Genomic DNA, 11,971 nt, shown 5'->3' on the forward strand with positions numbered 1-11,971 from the left:
GATATCGATGAGCCTGTGAGACTTCGAGTGTTGAGAATTGAAGCCACCGATTTATTCTCGTGGATGGTAGATAATCGTTTGTTGTGTGTTTCGTGACAAACACTACGATGGTTGACAACAGAGGGTTCCTGAATGGAACTGATGATGAAGGGGGTGGTAGAAGAAGCGTTTGCGCCAACATTGATGTTGGCACGCGGTGACTTTTGCTGTAATGAATATTGCATTCCACACAAGTTTTCGAAAAGACAGAAAGTGGGGTTGTTTGAGTGATTGTGAGGATTACGAGATTCGAGAACCGTGATCTGTTCAGATGTTTTGGGTGAGCCTTGGAAACGCAACTTTGGAAGGTTTAGGATTTGGTAGTGCAGAAGGGGCTTCAACGCGTTGTCTACTGAGGTTTAGTGTGCTACTGATAGGTCAAGCAGGTTCTGATGGAGGACGTTCCCCCTATCACGTACCACAAGGATAGTCGAAGAATTGATTTAGATAGTTGTGAGGTTGAGTGAGCACATGTCACTTTGTTTTGAGTAAAGTAGAACAACACATCGTTTTAGATTGTAAGGTAGACGCGTTTCACATTCAATGGGATGGGTGTTGATATTGAATGAACCTGTCACCAGACATTGTGTAACAACGAACAAAGGCGTGTGGTGTGGGGGTCAGCAAATCAAAGCTTGTTGTGTTCACACAATGTCTCCAGATGTGCTAGAACATTGAAGGACTTACACCAAGCTTTCCACAGTAGCAGTCGACTAGCAAGGTGAGGCAAGCCCTTTGGGATCGCATCTTTTTGACATTATCACGAGTCATGTCACTGATGTGGCTGAGGCTATGGATATCCCTGAAGTCGAAAATCTTTTCTGATGTCACTCGAAAGACTGGGACTATAAGTAAGGTGTTTTTCAAATTATCAAATAACAATCAAGAGGGGTGTTGAAGAAAGCTAGAAAATCCCCATATTGGGAACGAGGAACATAACGCTCAACGACCATAGGGACAGTAGCGCGTTGTGAATACACAGTGAAGCACCGGAGAAACGAGTAACTGAGCGTTTCACCTCAGGTTCTCCGAATATCTCTCTACGTCCATAATCAATACCCTATCAATCTCAAACCTATCAGTGTGAAAACGTGACACGCGAATTGTTCTCTATATTTCTTTAAATACCAACATCTATGAGTCTCCTCAACCTTTGAGTTACACAGAAAACAACATCAGTTCAACCAGGCAGACAAGGGTCATTAGTGATTAACAACCTTAGGCCTACTTGGAAAGAATTACACGAGAGAAGCAAATTCCCCTCAGATAGTAACAACCCTTATCACAGCGGCTACTACGACAACTCTGCTGTGACCACAACACCGAAATTCACTAGTAGTTTGAACTCAATCAGATTAACTTCCCTAAGACGCGGCCTTCGACCATTCCTGTCTGGAACAACGTATGCGCACCCAACTCGTCCGCAATTGATTCAACTGTCTGGGCGTGATAGCGATCATCATGTCTTCAAGGTCCAAGTCTGCTACCAACACAAAGAAGAGCACTAACTACAAGAAAAACGATTTCGTAGTACCGTTATCGACCATATCAATCGAGCATGATGCCTCTGAGATCATCACGCCGAGTAACTTCCCATGGAAAGAACTCTTTCCAGACCTAGATCTATCCAATCCCAATCTCAAGAACCCATTCACGGGGAGTCTATTCAAGAAAGGTCACCATGGAAGTTCTGGTGGAAAGAAAGCGTCAGACTTCAAGTCATTCAAATTCGGCTTCTGTCTCGAGTTCGTCTTGAGTAAGGAAGATAGCAAAACCTGGATTCGATGCGGGAACCAGTTCACTGTCAAATCACAACAGTGCACGACACATAGCAAGACGTTACACAAAGATGGCCCCAACCAGATCTGGGAGTTAATGGCTGATGGGCGGGAGGGCAATTGGGGAATGCTGAAGAATACTCATATCCAAGAAGAGGAGAAACATCTAACCAAGAAAGAGCGAGAAAAGCGATGTTACGAAGGGTTTGCAGCAGCAGCTGAGAACGGTGTAGAGTCGTGGACTGACGAACAGGCTGTATATCGACATGAGCAGGTAATCGAACAGAAGCGTAGTAAAGACGCCCGTGGCACAGCTCGTAGCAAAGCAAAGGGTGGATGTGAGGAGTCGGATGGCACAAAGAACACCATTGCTTCGAGGGGTGCCAGGCGCAAGTCCGTGGAAGGTATTGCGGCATTGAACATGAAGCTGACAAGGAATCCAAACCAACGCGGCTTTAAGTCACAGCTAGGCCGTATCAGGGAGAACACAGACGACGGTTTTTGGTAGCTTCACTGTCGACTTTCTTCTTCTGTCAAAGCATATTAGCCAGACCCTATACGCTGTGTCCTAGACTATAGGTCAACATCGCCTTGTTAACACTGTATTCGCGGCAGCAATAACCCGTCGTAGCAAGAGTCACTACAGAGACGTGATTTCGCTTCATGGCCATGGCGAATCACATTAAACATGAGATTCATGGAATGTTCGCGACTCTTGATATCACTACATGATGTTCGCCCCCTGCCAGACGTCTCTTCCTTCAGCTCCTTCTACACTTTTCTTTGATGTAAGTATTCTTTTCATCCTATAGACTGCAATGCAATTTCTTATAGATCAGTTTACCGTGTTACTGAGTATCTCCGTAGTTTTACTGCCACAGAAGCGTCACGCGGCGATTGTGATGATCTGGATACGCAGTGCGAACTTAGATCTGGATTGAAATTTGCGAGCATAACTAACTCAAGGTAATAACTCTGCTTGAACGACAAATAAAATTCGTATATCGTTAAACAAACGCGCATTCTTGAGTGGTGTTGACAAACACGAACCTCGATGATATATAACATGGGACTGGGTTTCAGTCGGCTTGCAATTTATGCGCCTCAAAGACCAAACAAAGGAAAAACCCAACGCCCCGTAACCCCTTTCTAAATACATGTCATGTCATGTCATAGCAACGCTAAATTCTAAGCCTCTCATACGCCCTTACGACTCGTTCTTGAAAATACCCTTCAATCCAGTACTCCATTTCTTCTGCACTTTCCTGTCCTCATCTACCCCAGTACTCGTCGATGGCCTCGGCAGCCCAGACCACCTCCTATCTACGCGCGGGGTGAACGTGCTCTTGCGGAGCTCCTCGCCGACGCTAGCCATGCTCAAGAAACTCGTTCGCTGGCCCAGTGTTGGACGCTCCGTGTCCAGACGTGCATTCGGTGTTTCTGGGCGGCTTTTCTTGCGGAGAAGGGTGCGTGGACGTCTACAAACAGACTCGTTAGTACGATGCGGGAAGAAGAAGTGATGGGCAGAGAGAGTGGATGGGGTACATACTGTTTCTCAAACTGGGACAGTCTGGCTTCGGTCTCCTTCAGTTTCTTTTTCAGTTCGTATTCTGTGTTTTTCGTTTCCTTGAGTTGCATGGCTGTGTCATCACGCAGGGCACGGACGCGGTCGAACTCCTCTCCCGATCCAATGTTCTCGTAGGATGTCACACTGCCTGGCGTCGCTGGCCCAGCGTATGGGTGCTCGGCGGTAGGGCCGTTAAAGCTTACAGTGCGTCGTGAGCGTTGAGACTGGAACATATCGCGTGGAGACGGCATGAAGGAAGCGGCGCTGCCGAATTCGTCCTCGTCCTGGTACTCAAGGTGGTGGATCTTCTCCTGAAGCTCCGCGACCAATGTCGTGAAGGCCGTTTTGTCGGCCTCTAGGTTACGTACTTCATGCTCCAAGCTCGTTATGTTTGCCGCAAACTCGTCTCTTTCTCTCAGGGCGGCGTTCTTCGCTTGCGTTGCTGCATGAAGTCTGGTATACTGGGTTCGTTGCAGTTCTTCGTTCCGTTGATATTCTTGCAACTCATTCCTATGCTTGCTCTTCAACCCATCGTACGCAGTACACAGATCCGTCAGTCGCTTCTGATGACCTGCTTCAAGCTCCTTGATGTGGTTGGTTTTTCCCTGCAGCGCATTCTCAAGTTCCTTCTTGGCACTCCTGAAAGCGCCAAATTCCACTTGGTTCTCGCTGATCTGGCGATGCATGACTTCCTTCTCGACCTTCAATGTCTCGATCTCATCATGCCTCTCCTCTAGCCTTCTCTTGAGAGTATGCTTTGAGCTCTTCGCCGCATCCAATTTCGCCTGAGACTCTTCTGTGAATTCTCGGAACCGCTTCTCGCTTTCTTCGAGGGCAGCATTCATGTCGCTTTCCACTCGCGCGAGGCTCTCTTCTAGGCGGGAGTTTGTTTCTCGTACGCTACTGAGCTCTCCGTCTGTCTCAACAAGACGATCCTGTAGAGCTTTCTGGGACTTTTCGAGCTCAGCATTTGTATCGCGAAGCGTACCAAGTTCCTTCTCGGACGTCAACATATTAGAGACGAGGACCAGACCCTCTGAATCGGCGATATCGAGCCGCATCTGAGTCGCGTGTGCCTCAGCCTCAATATCCTTATTCCGTAGCGACGCGGTTTTGAGTTCGTCCTCGAGCTTGGCGATAGTGGCGCGCCGAGTGTCCGCCTCTTTGCTGGTCTCTGCGAGCTTAGTGGCCAAGTCGGCTTTGAGTGATTCAGAATCGTTCAAGTGCGACCTCAGTTCAGCTCTGTTACCCTCCAGTTCGGCATTAGAACTCAACGCACCAGCCAATCGAGTCTCAATGTCTACCTTGCTTTGTCGGATAACGTCAAGGTCTCCTTTGAGGTTCTCGTTGGCGTTGGACAGTTCCTCGAGTCTGATGTCAACCTCGGCCTTGCTCTGGCGGATAGTGAAAAGTTCATTCTTGGTCTCCGAAAGTTTGAACTTGAGCTCTTCTGCTTCTCTTTCTGTGGCGTAGAGTCGTGACTGAGTTGATTCGAGGTTCTTCTCCATCTTATCGCAAGACGTGTACAGGACGTTGAGGCGTTGTTGGGCTGCCTCTTTTTCTTGTTCGGTCTGTGTCTTTGCATATTGTAAGAACCGTAATTCGGATTGGAACTTATCCGTCTGGCGTCCAACGTCATCCAGCCTTGCTTGTGTATCACGAAGCTGACTTTCAAGATTTTGGTTCTGATCCCGCGCTGTGCGAAGTTGACTTTCCAGACCTTGACTTTGGTCCCGCGCTGTACGGAGCTGACTTTCCAAACCTTGGTTTTGATCCCGCGCAGTACGAAGCTGATCTTCTAGACCTTGGTTTTGATCTCGGACCGTACGAAGCTTGTCACCCTCCTCGACGCTGGATGCTTGGGCCACGCTCAGCTTTTCCTTCAACTCGTCAATCTTCGCATTAGAAGCCTGACCATTGGTTTGGGCAAGGGCAAGTTCTTCTCCAACCTTAGCCTTTGCGTCATGGCTTTCTTGAAGCGCGTCCTGAGTATGCTGGAGTGTAGCCTGGCTGTGTTGAAGCGCATCCTGGCTATGTTGCAGCGCATCCTTGTTGTTCTGAAGCGCCTCCTCTAGCTCTTTCACGTGACTTTTCAGAGTTTCGCTTTCGGCGCGTGCAGAATCCAAACACTCTTCCAACTCGTTCTTCGAAGTCTGACTCGAGTGCAGATCGGTTTCGAGTCGAACGATTGTGTTGCCAAGATCTCGACTTTCGCTTTCGGTGGAAGTTAGACGCGATTGAACAGTGTTGACTTGATCCTCGAGATCTGCTTTCGAGCGGAGCACACTACTCAGTTGTCCCTCGATCTCATCTTTCGACGACTGAGTCTGACGCAACTCCTCTTGTAGCGTGTCCTTGAGCTTCTCGGATCCCTTCAGTTGCCCCTCGACCTCGTCCTTCGATGATTGAACCTGTCGCAGCTCTTCTTGTAACCCATCTTTGAGCTTCTCGGATCCATCTAGCGCTTGCTGAAGGTTGCCGGCGGAAACCTCAAATTCGTGCAACCGGAGACTGCTTCTCTGTAGTTCTTCGTGAAACTGGTTCTTGGCCTCGGAGTAGGTATTTTGAGTGTGCTCGAGTTCGGTCTGAAGAGTTGATTCTCGGTCTTTCGAGTGATGCAGTTCCTCTTCGAGACGTGAGATTGAGGACTCTAGGGAAGCCAGCTTGTCATGGTTCGCCTGGAGATCTTCTCGAAGCTTGGACGACGTTTGCTGAGCATCCTGAAGGTTACCTTCAAGCGCCGCTCTCTCGTGCTGAAGCAACTTCAGCTGAGCCTGACTTTCAGAGTCAGTGTGCTTTAGTGCCTGGATTTGTTCCCGAGCAGCTTGCAGGTCGGTTTCCAGACTGGCACTGGACGAACGCAAGGTGTCAAGCTCAGCCTGGAGCTGGTCTTTGGTGTCGGTTCCTTGTCGCAAGCTTTCCTGGGTGGAGAGCAGTTCCTCCTCAATCTTTGCTTTCATATCTCGTGTAGAATCCAGTTCCATTGTCAGTTCATCCCGCATGGTGCCCTCCTTTTGTAGATTGAATTGAAGGATCTCCACTTGGGTTCCCAGAGTTGCCAGAGCATCCTGGGCGTGCTTCCTCTCTTCCTCTGACTGGCTACACTGCTCGCGAAGTTCAGAAATGCACCCTTCGCCAGCTTCGATCTTCTTCACGTTCTCCGACAGCTGAGCGTCATGTCCCGCAATTTCTTGTTGCAAAAGCGTCACACTGTGCTCCGCTCCACCAAGCTGTTGCTTCAACTGATCCCGCTCACTCTGCGTGTCGCCCAGACGGTCGCGAAGAGCAGATTCTTGGCGCTCGACAGCCTCGAGCTTGGTTTGCAACACGGGCACTTGCTCATTGAGTGTAGTCGATTGCAGTTCCAGCTCCTGGATTCGGGTGTTGCAAGTCTGGACACGTTCTTCCAGCGCTTCCTTTTCTTTTCCGAGAGCCTCGATCATATGCTCTTGTCTCTCGTTGCTATTCTCAAGATTCGCAATCTCGTCGTCTTTTGCCCGGAGGTCGTACTCGAAGTTTTTCTCGGTGTGCATCGAGCCCTCCAACATCGACGTTGTTGCATTCATCATCTCTTCCACCGTGTCTCTTGACTCTTCGAGATCGGCGATGCGAGCCTGTTGACTCCGGACGTCCCGTTCAAGGTCGACCCTCCTCGCTTCTGAGATTCTGCCACTCTCCTTGCTCTTTGCACATTCTGCTTGCAACTCTTCGATTCGGCCTCGACATAGAGCAAGCGCTCGGTCAGACTCACGTTTTGCTCGGATGAGACGACTTTCGATAGTATGTATCTCAGCAGAAGATTCCATGTCGGGAGTAGGGATAGTCTTGTCAGTGTCTTGCCATGGCTTCGAAGTTTGCCGCGACAAGCTTCTACGCGAAGGTGATGGGGGTGGAGAGATGAGTTGTTGGCCTTGAACCTTTGGCTCAGAATCTGAAACGGTGAGTATGTGGAGCTCTGACGGATATGGTATCACACTCACATTGAAGCGTCAGCATCGCAGCCCTTTCCAAGGCTTCAAGGATCTCTTTGTTCCTGCCCTCTTCCAGTAGCAACGCTTTCTTGAGCTCTTCAATCCGCTTCTCCGCGTCTTTTCCTTCGAGGTAGCTGTTCGTTCTACTTTTCTCCAAGTTCTGCGCGGTGGTGGCAATCTGCTTTTCCTTGATGGAGATGTTCACCGCCATACGGAGAGCCATTCGTCGCAGTGAAGCAACCGACTGCTTTGTCTGCGTACTCGCCATCTTGTGAGTTTGGAGTTCAGCTTGAGCAGTGTTGTTCTGGGCTTCGATGTGCGAAAGATACGTCCAATCTGACAGGGACGGACCGGCTTCATCGGTCCCAGTGGGTGGAGGATGAGGTTGTTTACCACCTTGTTCTCGCATGAGACTATCTGCTGTTGAGTACAGCGACGACATGGATGAGAGGGATGATGACGAGCGTTTCTTGGAGGGAGTTTGTTGTGGTTGTGATGAGGGTTGTTGTTGTGATTGTGGTTGTGATGGTGGTTGTGGTTGTGGCTGTGGCTGTGGTTGTGTCCGGGACATGGAGCTTTCTTGCTCAATGCCACTTGGCGGTGATTTGTTCCTCAGACCAGATCGTCTGCGGTTTTGCTCAGCCAATCGTTCCGAGTGTGCACTAGACTCAGGCGCCATGAGCCAGGCACGGATACGAAAGACCATGTTGAGTAATTCTGGACCATGAACGGTGAGATTCTGTCAAGAAAAAGATGAGATGGTAGATGTTTGTTAGAAATGGTGGTGAGGGCAGAGTGGGATGGTTTGACGCTCGTCACGATTGATGCGTTGGTCCTCTTGGCCTGCTGGTAGGGCTGAGGAATGCCGTGGTACACGACGAGCCGAGCCGCAGACGTCAAACGCGGTACTCAGGAAAGAAAACACGAGATGGCCATGCGAATAACACTCAACAACAACCAAACACCGCTGGACAAGTGACCAGCGCGACGCGCTGGCAGTCACGAGTGTAGGAGGAGGGTAAGAAATGGGAATGGCGGTCTATGCTGATAGGTGCGTCTGTTGTCGTGGCGAGTAGTTGTCAGGACAGCCGAGAAGCGAATAGGCGGTTACAGCGGTCAACAAAGTGGAGAAGACACGCTGTTTGATGTGTTGGGATGTCAAAATCGGCCATTCCTTGGTTCCCCGACGCTTGTGCTCGCGTCTGCACGGGGATGGTGGTGGCCACGTCAAGATTATCGTGGCCATGACGGTGGGTCGGGGGTGTGGAGCTTTCACTGACACTGGCCACTGGGGTCGAGCGCGCCTCGAAATATGGCTGGGCACAGAAGCAGGGTCTAGCATGTGACGGCTGATTGGGACGAAGCACCAATAGTCAGTTTGGAATCTTTTTTTAGTGTGCTTCTCCGGAGTGAGTTGTTGTTTCACTCCATCTGCGGCTAAACGTTCTCGTATGTGACTACTTGGTATACTTTTTCTGCAACGCCTTTGCGATGGTCTGCAACTGGATATTACTCGTGCCCTCGTAAATGGCGCCAATCTTGGAGTCCCTAAAGTACTTTTCTGCCAGGCCCTCCCTCACGAATCCCATGCCGCCCATCCACTCGACAGCGCTGCTGGACACGCGCCCGGCGACCTGCGAGGCGTACAGTTTCGCCATGGCCGCGTCCATGACAAAGTCCTCGCCCGCTTCCTTCTTGCGGGCGGCATTGTAGACAAGGGCGCGAGCAGCGGCAATGTCGGTGTAGGCTTGGGCGAGCTGGTGCTGCATGCCCTGGAACTCGCCGATGAGCTGGCCGAACTGCTTGCGGTCGTTCCACGCGTAGCTGCGGACGTGTTAGCAGTGGAGAGGGAGACGGAGTGGGGTGGGGTGCAGAGCGGGGCATGCTTACCCAGCGGCATTCTCCCATGCACCCAGCGCCAGGCCCGTCATCTGCGCCGCGATGCCGATGCGCCCCTCGTTGAGCAGCGCAATGGCGTACTTGTAGCCCTCGAACTCGTTCCCCAGCAGGTTCCCCGCGGGTATCTCGACGTCGTCGAAGTTGATGACGCACGTGCTGCTCGCCTTGATGCCCAGCTTCTTCTCCTTCTTCGCGATGGAGAAGCCCGGGGTGCCCTTCTCGACGACAAAGGCCGTGATGCCCTTGTACTTCTTGCTGGGGTCCAGGTTGGCGAAGACGATGAAGAAGTTGGCCTCGACGCTGTTGGTGATCCACATCTTGCTGCCGCTGATCTTGTAGCCGCCGTCGGTGCGGACGGCCTTGGTGGCGAGGGCGAAGGCGTCGGAGCCGGAGACGGGCTCGGACAGGCAGAAGGAGCCGACGGTGTTGGTGGCCAGGCGCGGCAGCCACTCCTTCTTCAGCTGGGCCGACCCCCACTTGAGCAGGGCCGTGTTGACGAGCGTGTTGTGCACGTCGCACAGGACGCTGACGCTGGGGTCGACGCGCGCCAGCTCCTCGATGGCGATGATGGCGGCGGTGAAGTTCATGCCCGAGCCACCGTACTCCTCGGGGATCTCGATGCCCATCAGGCCCTGCTCGAACAGCTGCTCGACCACGGCCGGGTCCATGGCCTCGGCCTCGTCCATGGCGCGCGCCTTGGGCAGGATCACCTCGTTGGCGAACTTGGCCACCGTCTCGCCCATGAGCGCCTCCGTCTCCGAGAGGTGCGTGATGGGCGTCGGCGGGATGTCCGAGATGTCGACCGCCTCGCGCCGTGCTGCTGTCGTCGAGAGGCAGCGGCGGGCTGTGTGCTGCGGGGCGAGGCGGCGGGCGGCGGCGGCGGGTCGCAGTGGGCGTGATGCTGGCGACGAGGCGGCTGCCGTGCGCGCGAGTGGGCGCAGCGTCTTTGCTATGGAGGCCATGGTGCGGGTCGTGTGTGCCTGCGTGACGTGACGTGTGTGTGCGTGCGTGTGTACCTGCCCGCCGCCCTTATATGTCTTGCCGCATGCGGCCACAGCCTCGGCTGGCACAGCAGCACGGCACATAGCCGATGCAGGCCGCGCCTTCCCCAGATCCGGGGTCGTCACATGTGCGCGCAACACGCCAGGCCAGGTCGCGACGCGCTGCCAGTTAAAGAATCGGTATTGGACTACAGCCGGGTGGGCGAGCACCGCAGCAAGGGTATACGAAGAAAAGCAATCGTGTCTGACATGTCCCCCCCACGCGCCCCTACCTACACACGCTGGTGCGACCCAAGCCCAAACCGCCCGCCCTGCATCTGCTTCTTGTACTCCTGCAGCTCCTCGGCCTCCTTGTGCTCCTGCGCCAGCAGCAGCTCGTGCTCCTTGCGCCCCACCCGCCGCTGCTTGATGCAGCAGAAGGCCACGACGAGCAGCCCGAGGGCCAGCGCGCCGAGCGAGCCCGCGATGATGCCCGTCTTGGCCGCGCTCGACAGCGCCTTCCAGTGCGCGCTGATGCCCGACGGGTTCTCAATCTCCTTGGTCACCTCCGACTTTCCCTCGCTAGAGCGCCTGTCAGACCATCGCGTGCATGCCGGCCAGGCGGGGGGAACTTACGTGATGACCTTGACCTTCTGCCAGTCGCCCGACGCGTCCATGTTGTCCCAGCTGTACTCCTTCGCGTTCGTGTAGTCCTTGGCATAGATCTCCTGCACCGTCATGGTGAACGGGCCCTGTGCAAAGTCCGTCTCTCCGCCCGCCCACTGCACCACGCCGGGCGCGTTGTTCTTGGTGTCGCCAGCCGACCAGATGCCAATGCGGATGTTCATCGGCGTCTGGGGGTAGTTTGTGCCGTTGAGCGCGTCCTTGGGGAGGAGCTCGCGCACCATGTTGCCGTCGAGCCACCACTGTATGCGGTCGACGGTCCAGTCTACCGTGTAGTTGTGAAAGCCTTCCTGCGGGGAGGGGTCCATGGGGTACTCCTTGCCGCGGTCGTATGTCTCGTTGTTGCCTTTGCCAAAGTAGTTGGTCATGGCTTCGCTCGACTGGCCCAGGAACTCCCAGTCCACCTCGTCCAGGTCCTCCGACTGCAGGATTCCCGTCGAGACAATCCCCGTGCCCTTGGCAGCCCGCATGATCATCTCGAAGCGGCCGAAGAGCATATAGAAATTGGACTGCACCAACGGGGCGTCGCCCGACTCTCGGATGATGAAAGTCGCGCCCTTTTCACCCCATACAATGTCGCCCTGGTTCTCCTTGTCCCACACCTTGTCGCTGAAGGGCGGATCTGTGCGGTTGAAGTAGAAGTGCGCCTCGGAGCCGAGGGCTTGCATGCTGGGACATCCCTTTGTGGTGAGAGGATTGCACTTGGTGTGAGTCTGCGCCATAGTCACGGGCCCCATGGCTGCGAAGAGCGCGGCGGCGGCGACGGCAAACGACTTCATGCTGGCGGTTGGTGTCAAGATGGTAGATATATGAAATAGTTGTATGTTGGGAAATTTTTTATGAAAAAGGAGTGTGGTGGTCGCGCGTAGCCCGACACGCTGTCGCGGTGAAAGAGAGACTGTGTTAGTATGGTGAATGAGTGGAATCTCGCAGGGAGAGAAAGGAAAGATAAGAAAATGGTCGCAGAGAGAGATAAAGAGCGAATGGTCCAGGAGAGAGCAGATTCAGGAGATTATCGGGTGGGTGCTGCCAATAATGGACACCGTCATTGGC

At 53.2% G+C, this 11,971-nt stretch overlaps 3 protein-coding genes across 3 annotated transcripts; 1 reads left to right on the forward strand and 2 right to left on the reverse strand.

Moving 5' to 3' along the window:
* Nucleotides 1–1,500: 1,500 nt before the first annotated feature.
* On the forward strand, nucleotides 1,501–2,325 carry P153DRAFT_387107 (uncharacterized protein; the record flags this gene model as incomplete). The annotated part of the gene is made up of 1 exon (XM_033670609.1): nucleotides 1,501–2,325. The coding sequence occupies one exon, from the start codon at nucleotides 1,501–1,503 to the stop codon at nucleotides 2,323–2,325; it is 825 nt and encodes a 274-aa protein (XP_033522541.1).
* Nucleotides 2,326–9,076: 6,751 nt separating this feature from the next.
* P153DRAFT_368035 (acyl-CoA dehydrogenase NM domain-like protein) lies at nucleotides 9,077–10,345 on the reverse strand. Its single transcript, XM_033668415.1, has one exon. It carries the CDS (start codon nucleotides 10,337–10,339, stop codon nucleotides 9,242–9,244), a length of 1,098 nt encoding a protein of 365 aa, XP_033522542.1. The 5' UTR covers nucleotides 10,340–10,345; the 3' UTR covers nucleotides 9,077–9,241.
* Nucleotides 10,346–10,415: 70 nt separating this feature from the next.
* P153DRAFT_343359 (glycoside hydrolase family 16 protein) lies at nucleotides 10,416–11,697 on the reverse strand (the record flags this gene model as incomplete). Its single annotated transcript, XM_033666002.1, has 2 exons — nucleotides 10,416–10,816; nucleotides 10,871–11,697. The coding sequence occupies 2 exons, from the start codon at nucleotides 11,695–11,697 to the stop codon at nucleotides 10,528–10,530; spliced, it is 1,116 nt and encodes a 371-aa protein (XP_033522543.1). The 3' UTR covers nucleotides 10,416–10,527.
* Nucleotides 11,698–11,971: the final 274 nt, after the last annotated feature.

Source organism: Dothidotthia symphoricarpi (genome assembly GCF_010015815.1).
Source record: "Dothidotthia symphoricarpi CBS 119687 unplaced genomic scaffold P153scaffold_13, whole genome shotgun sequence".
NCBI classification, from domain to species: Eukaryota; Fungi; Ascomycota; class Dothideomycetes; order Pleosporales; family Dothidotthiaceae; genus Dothidotthia; species Dothidotthia symphoricarpi.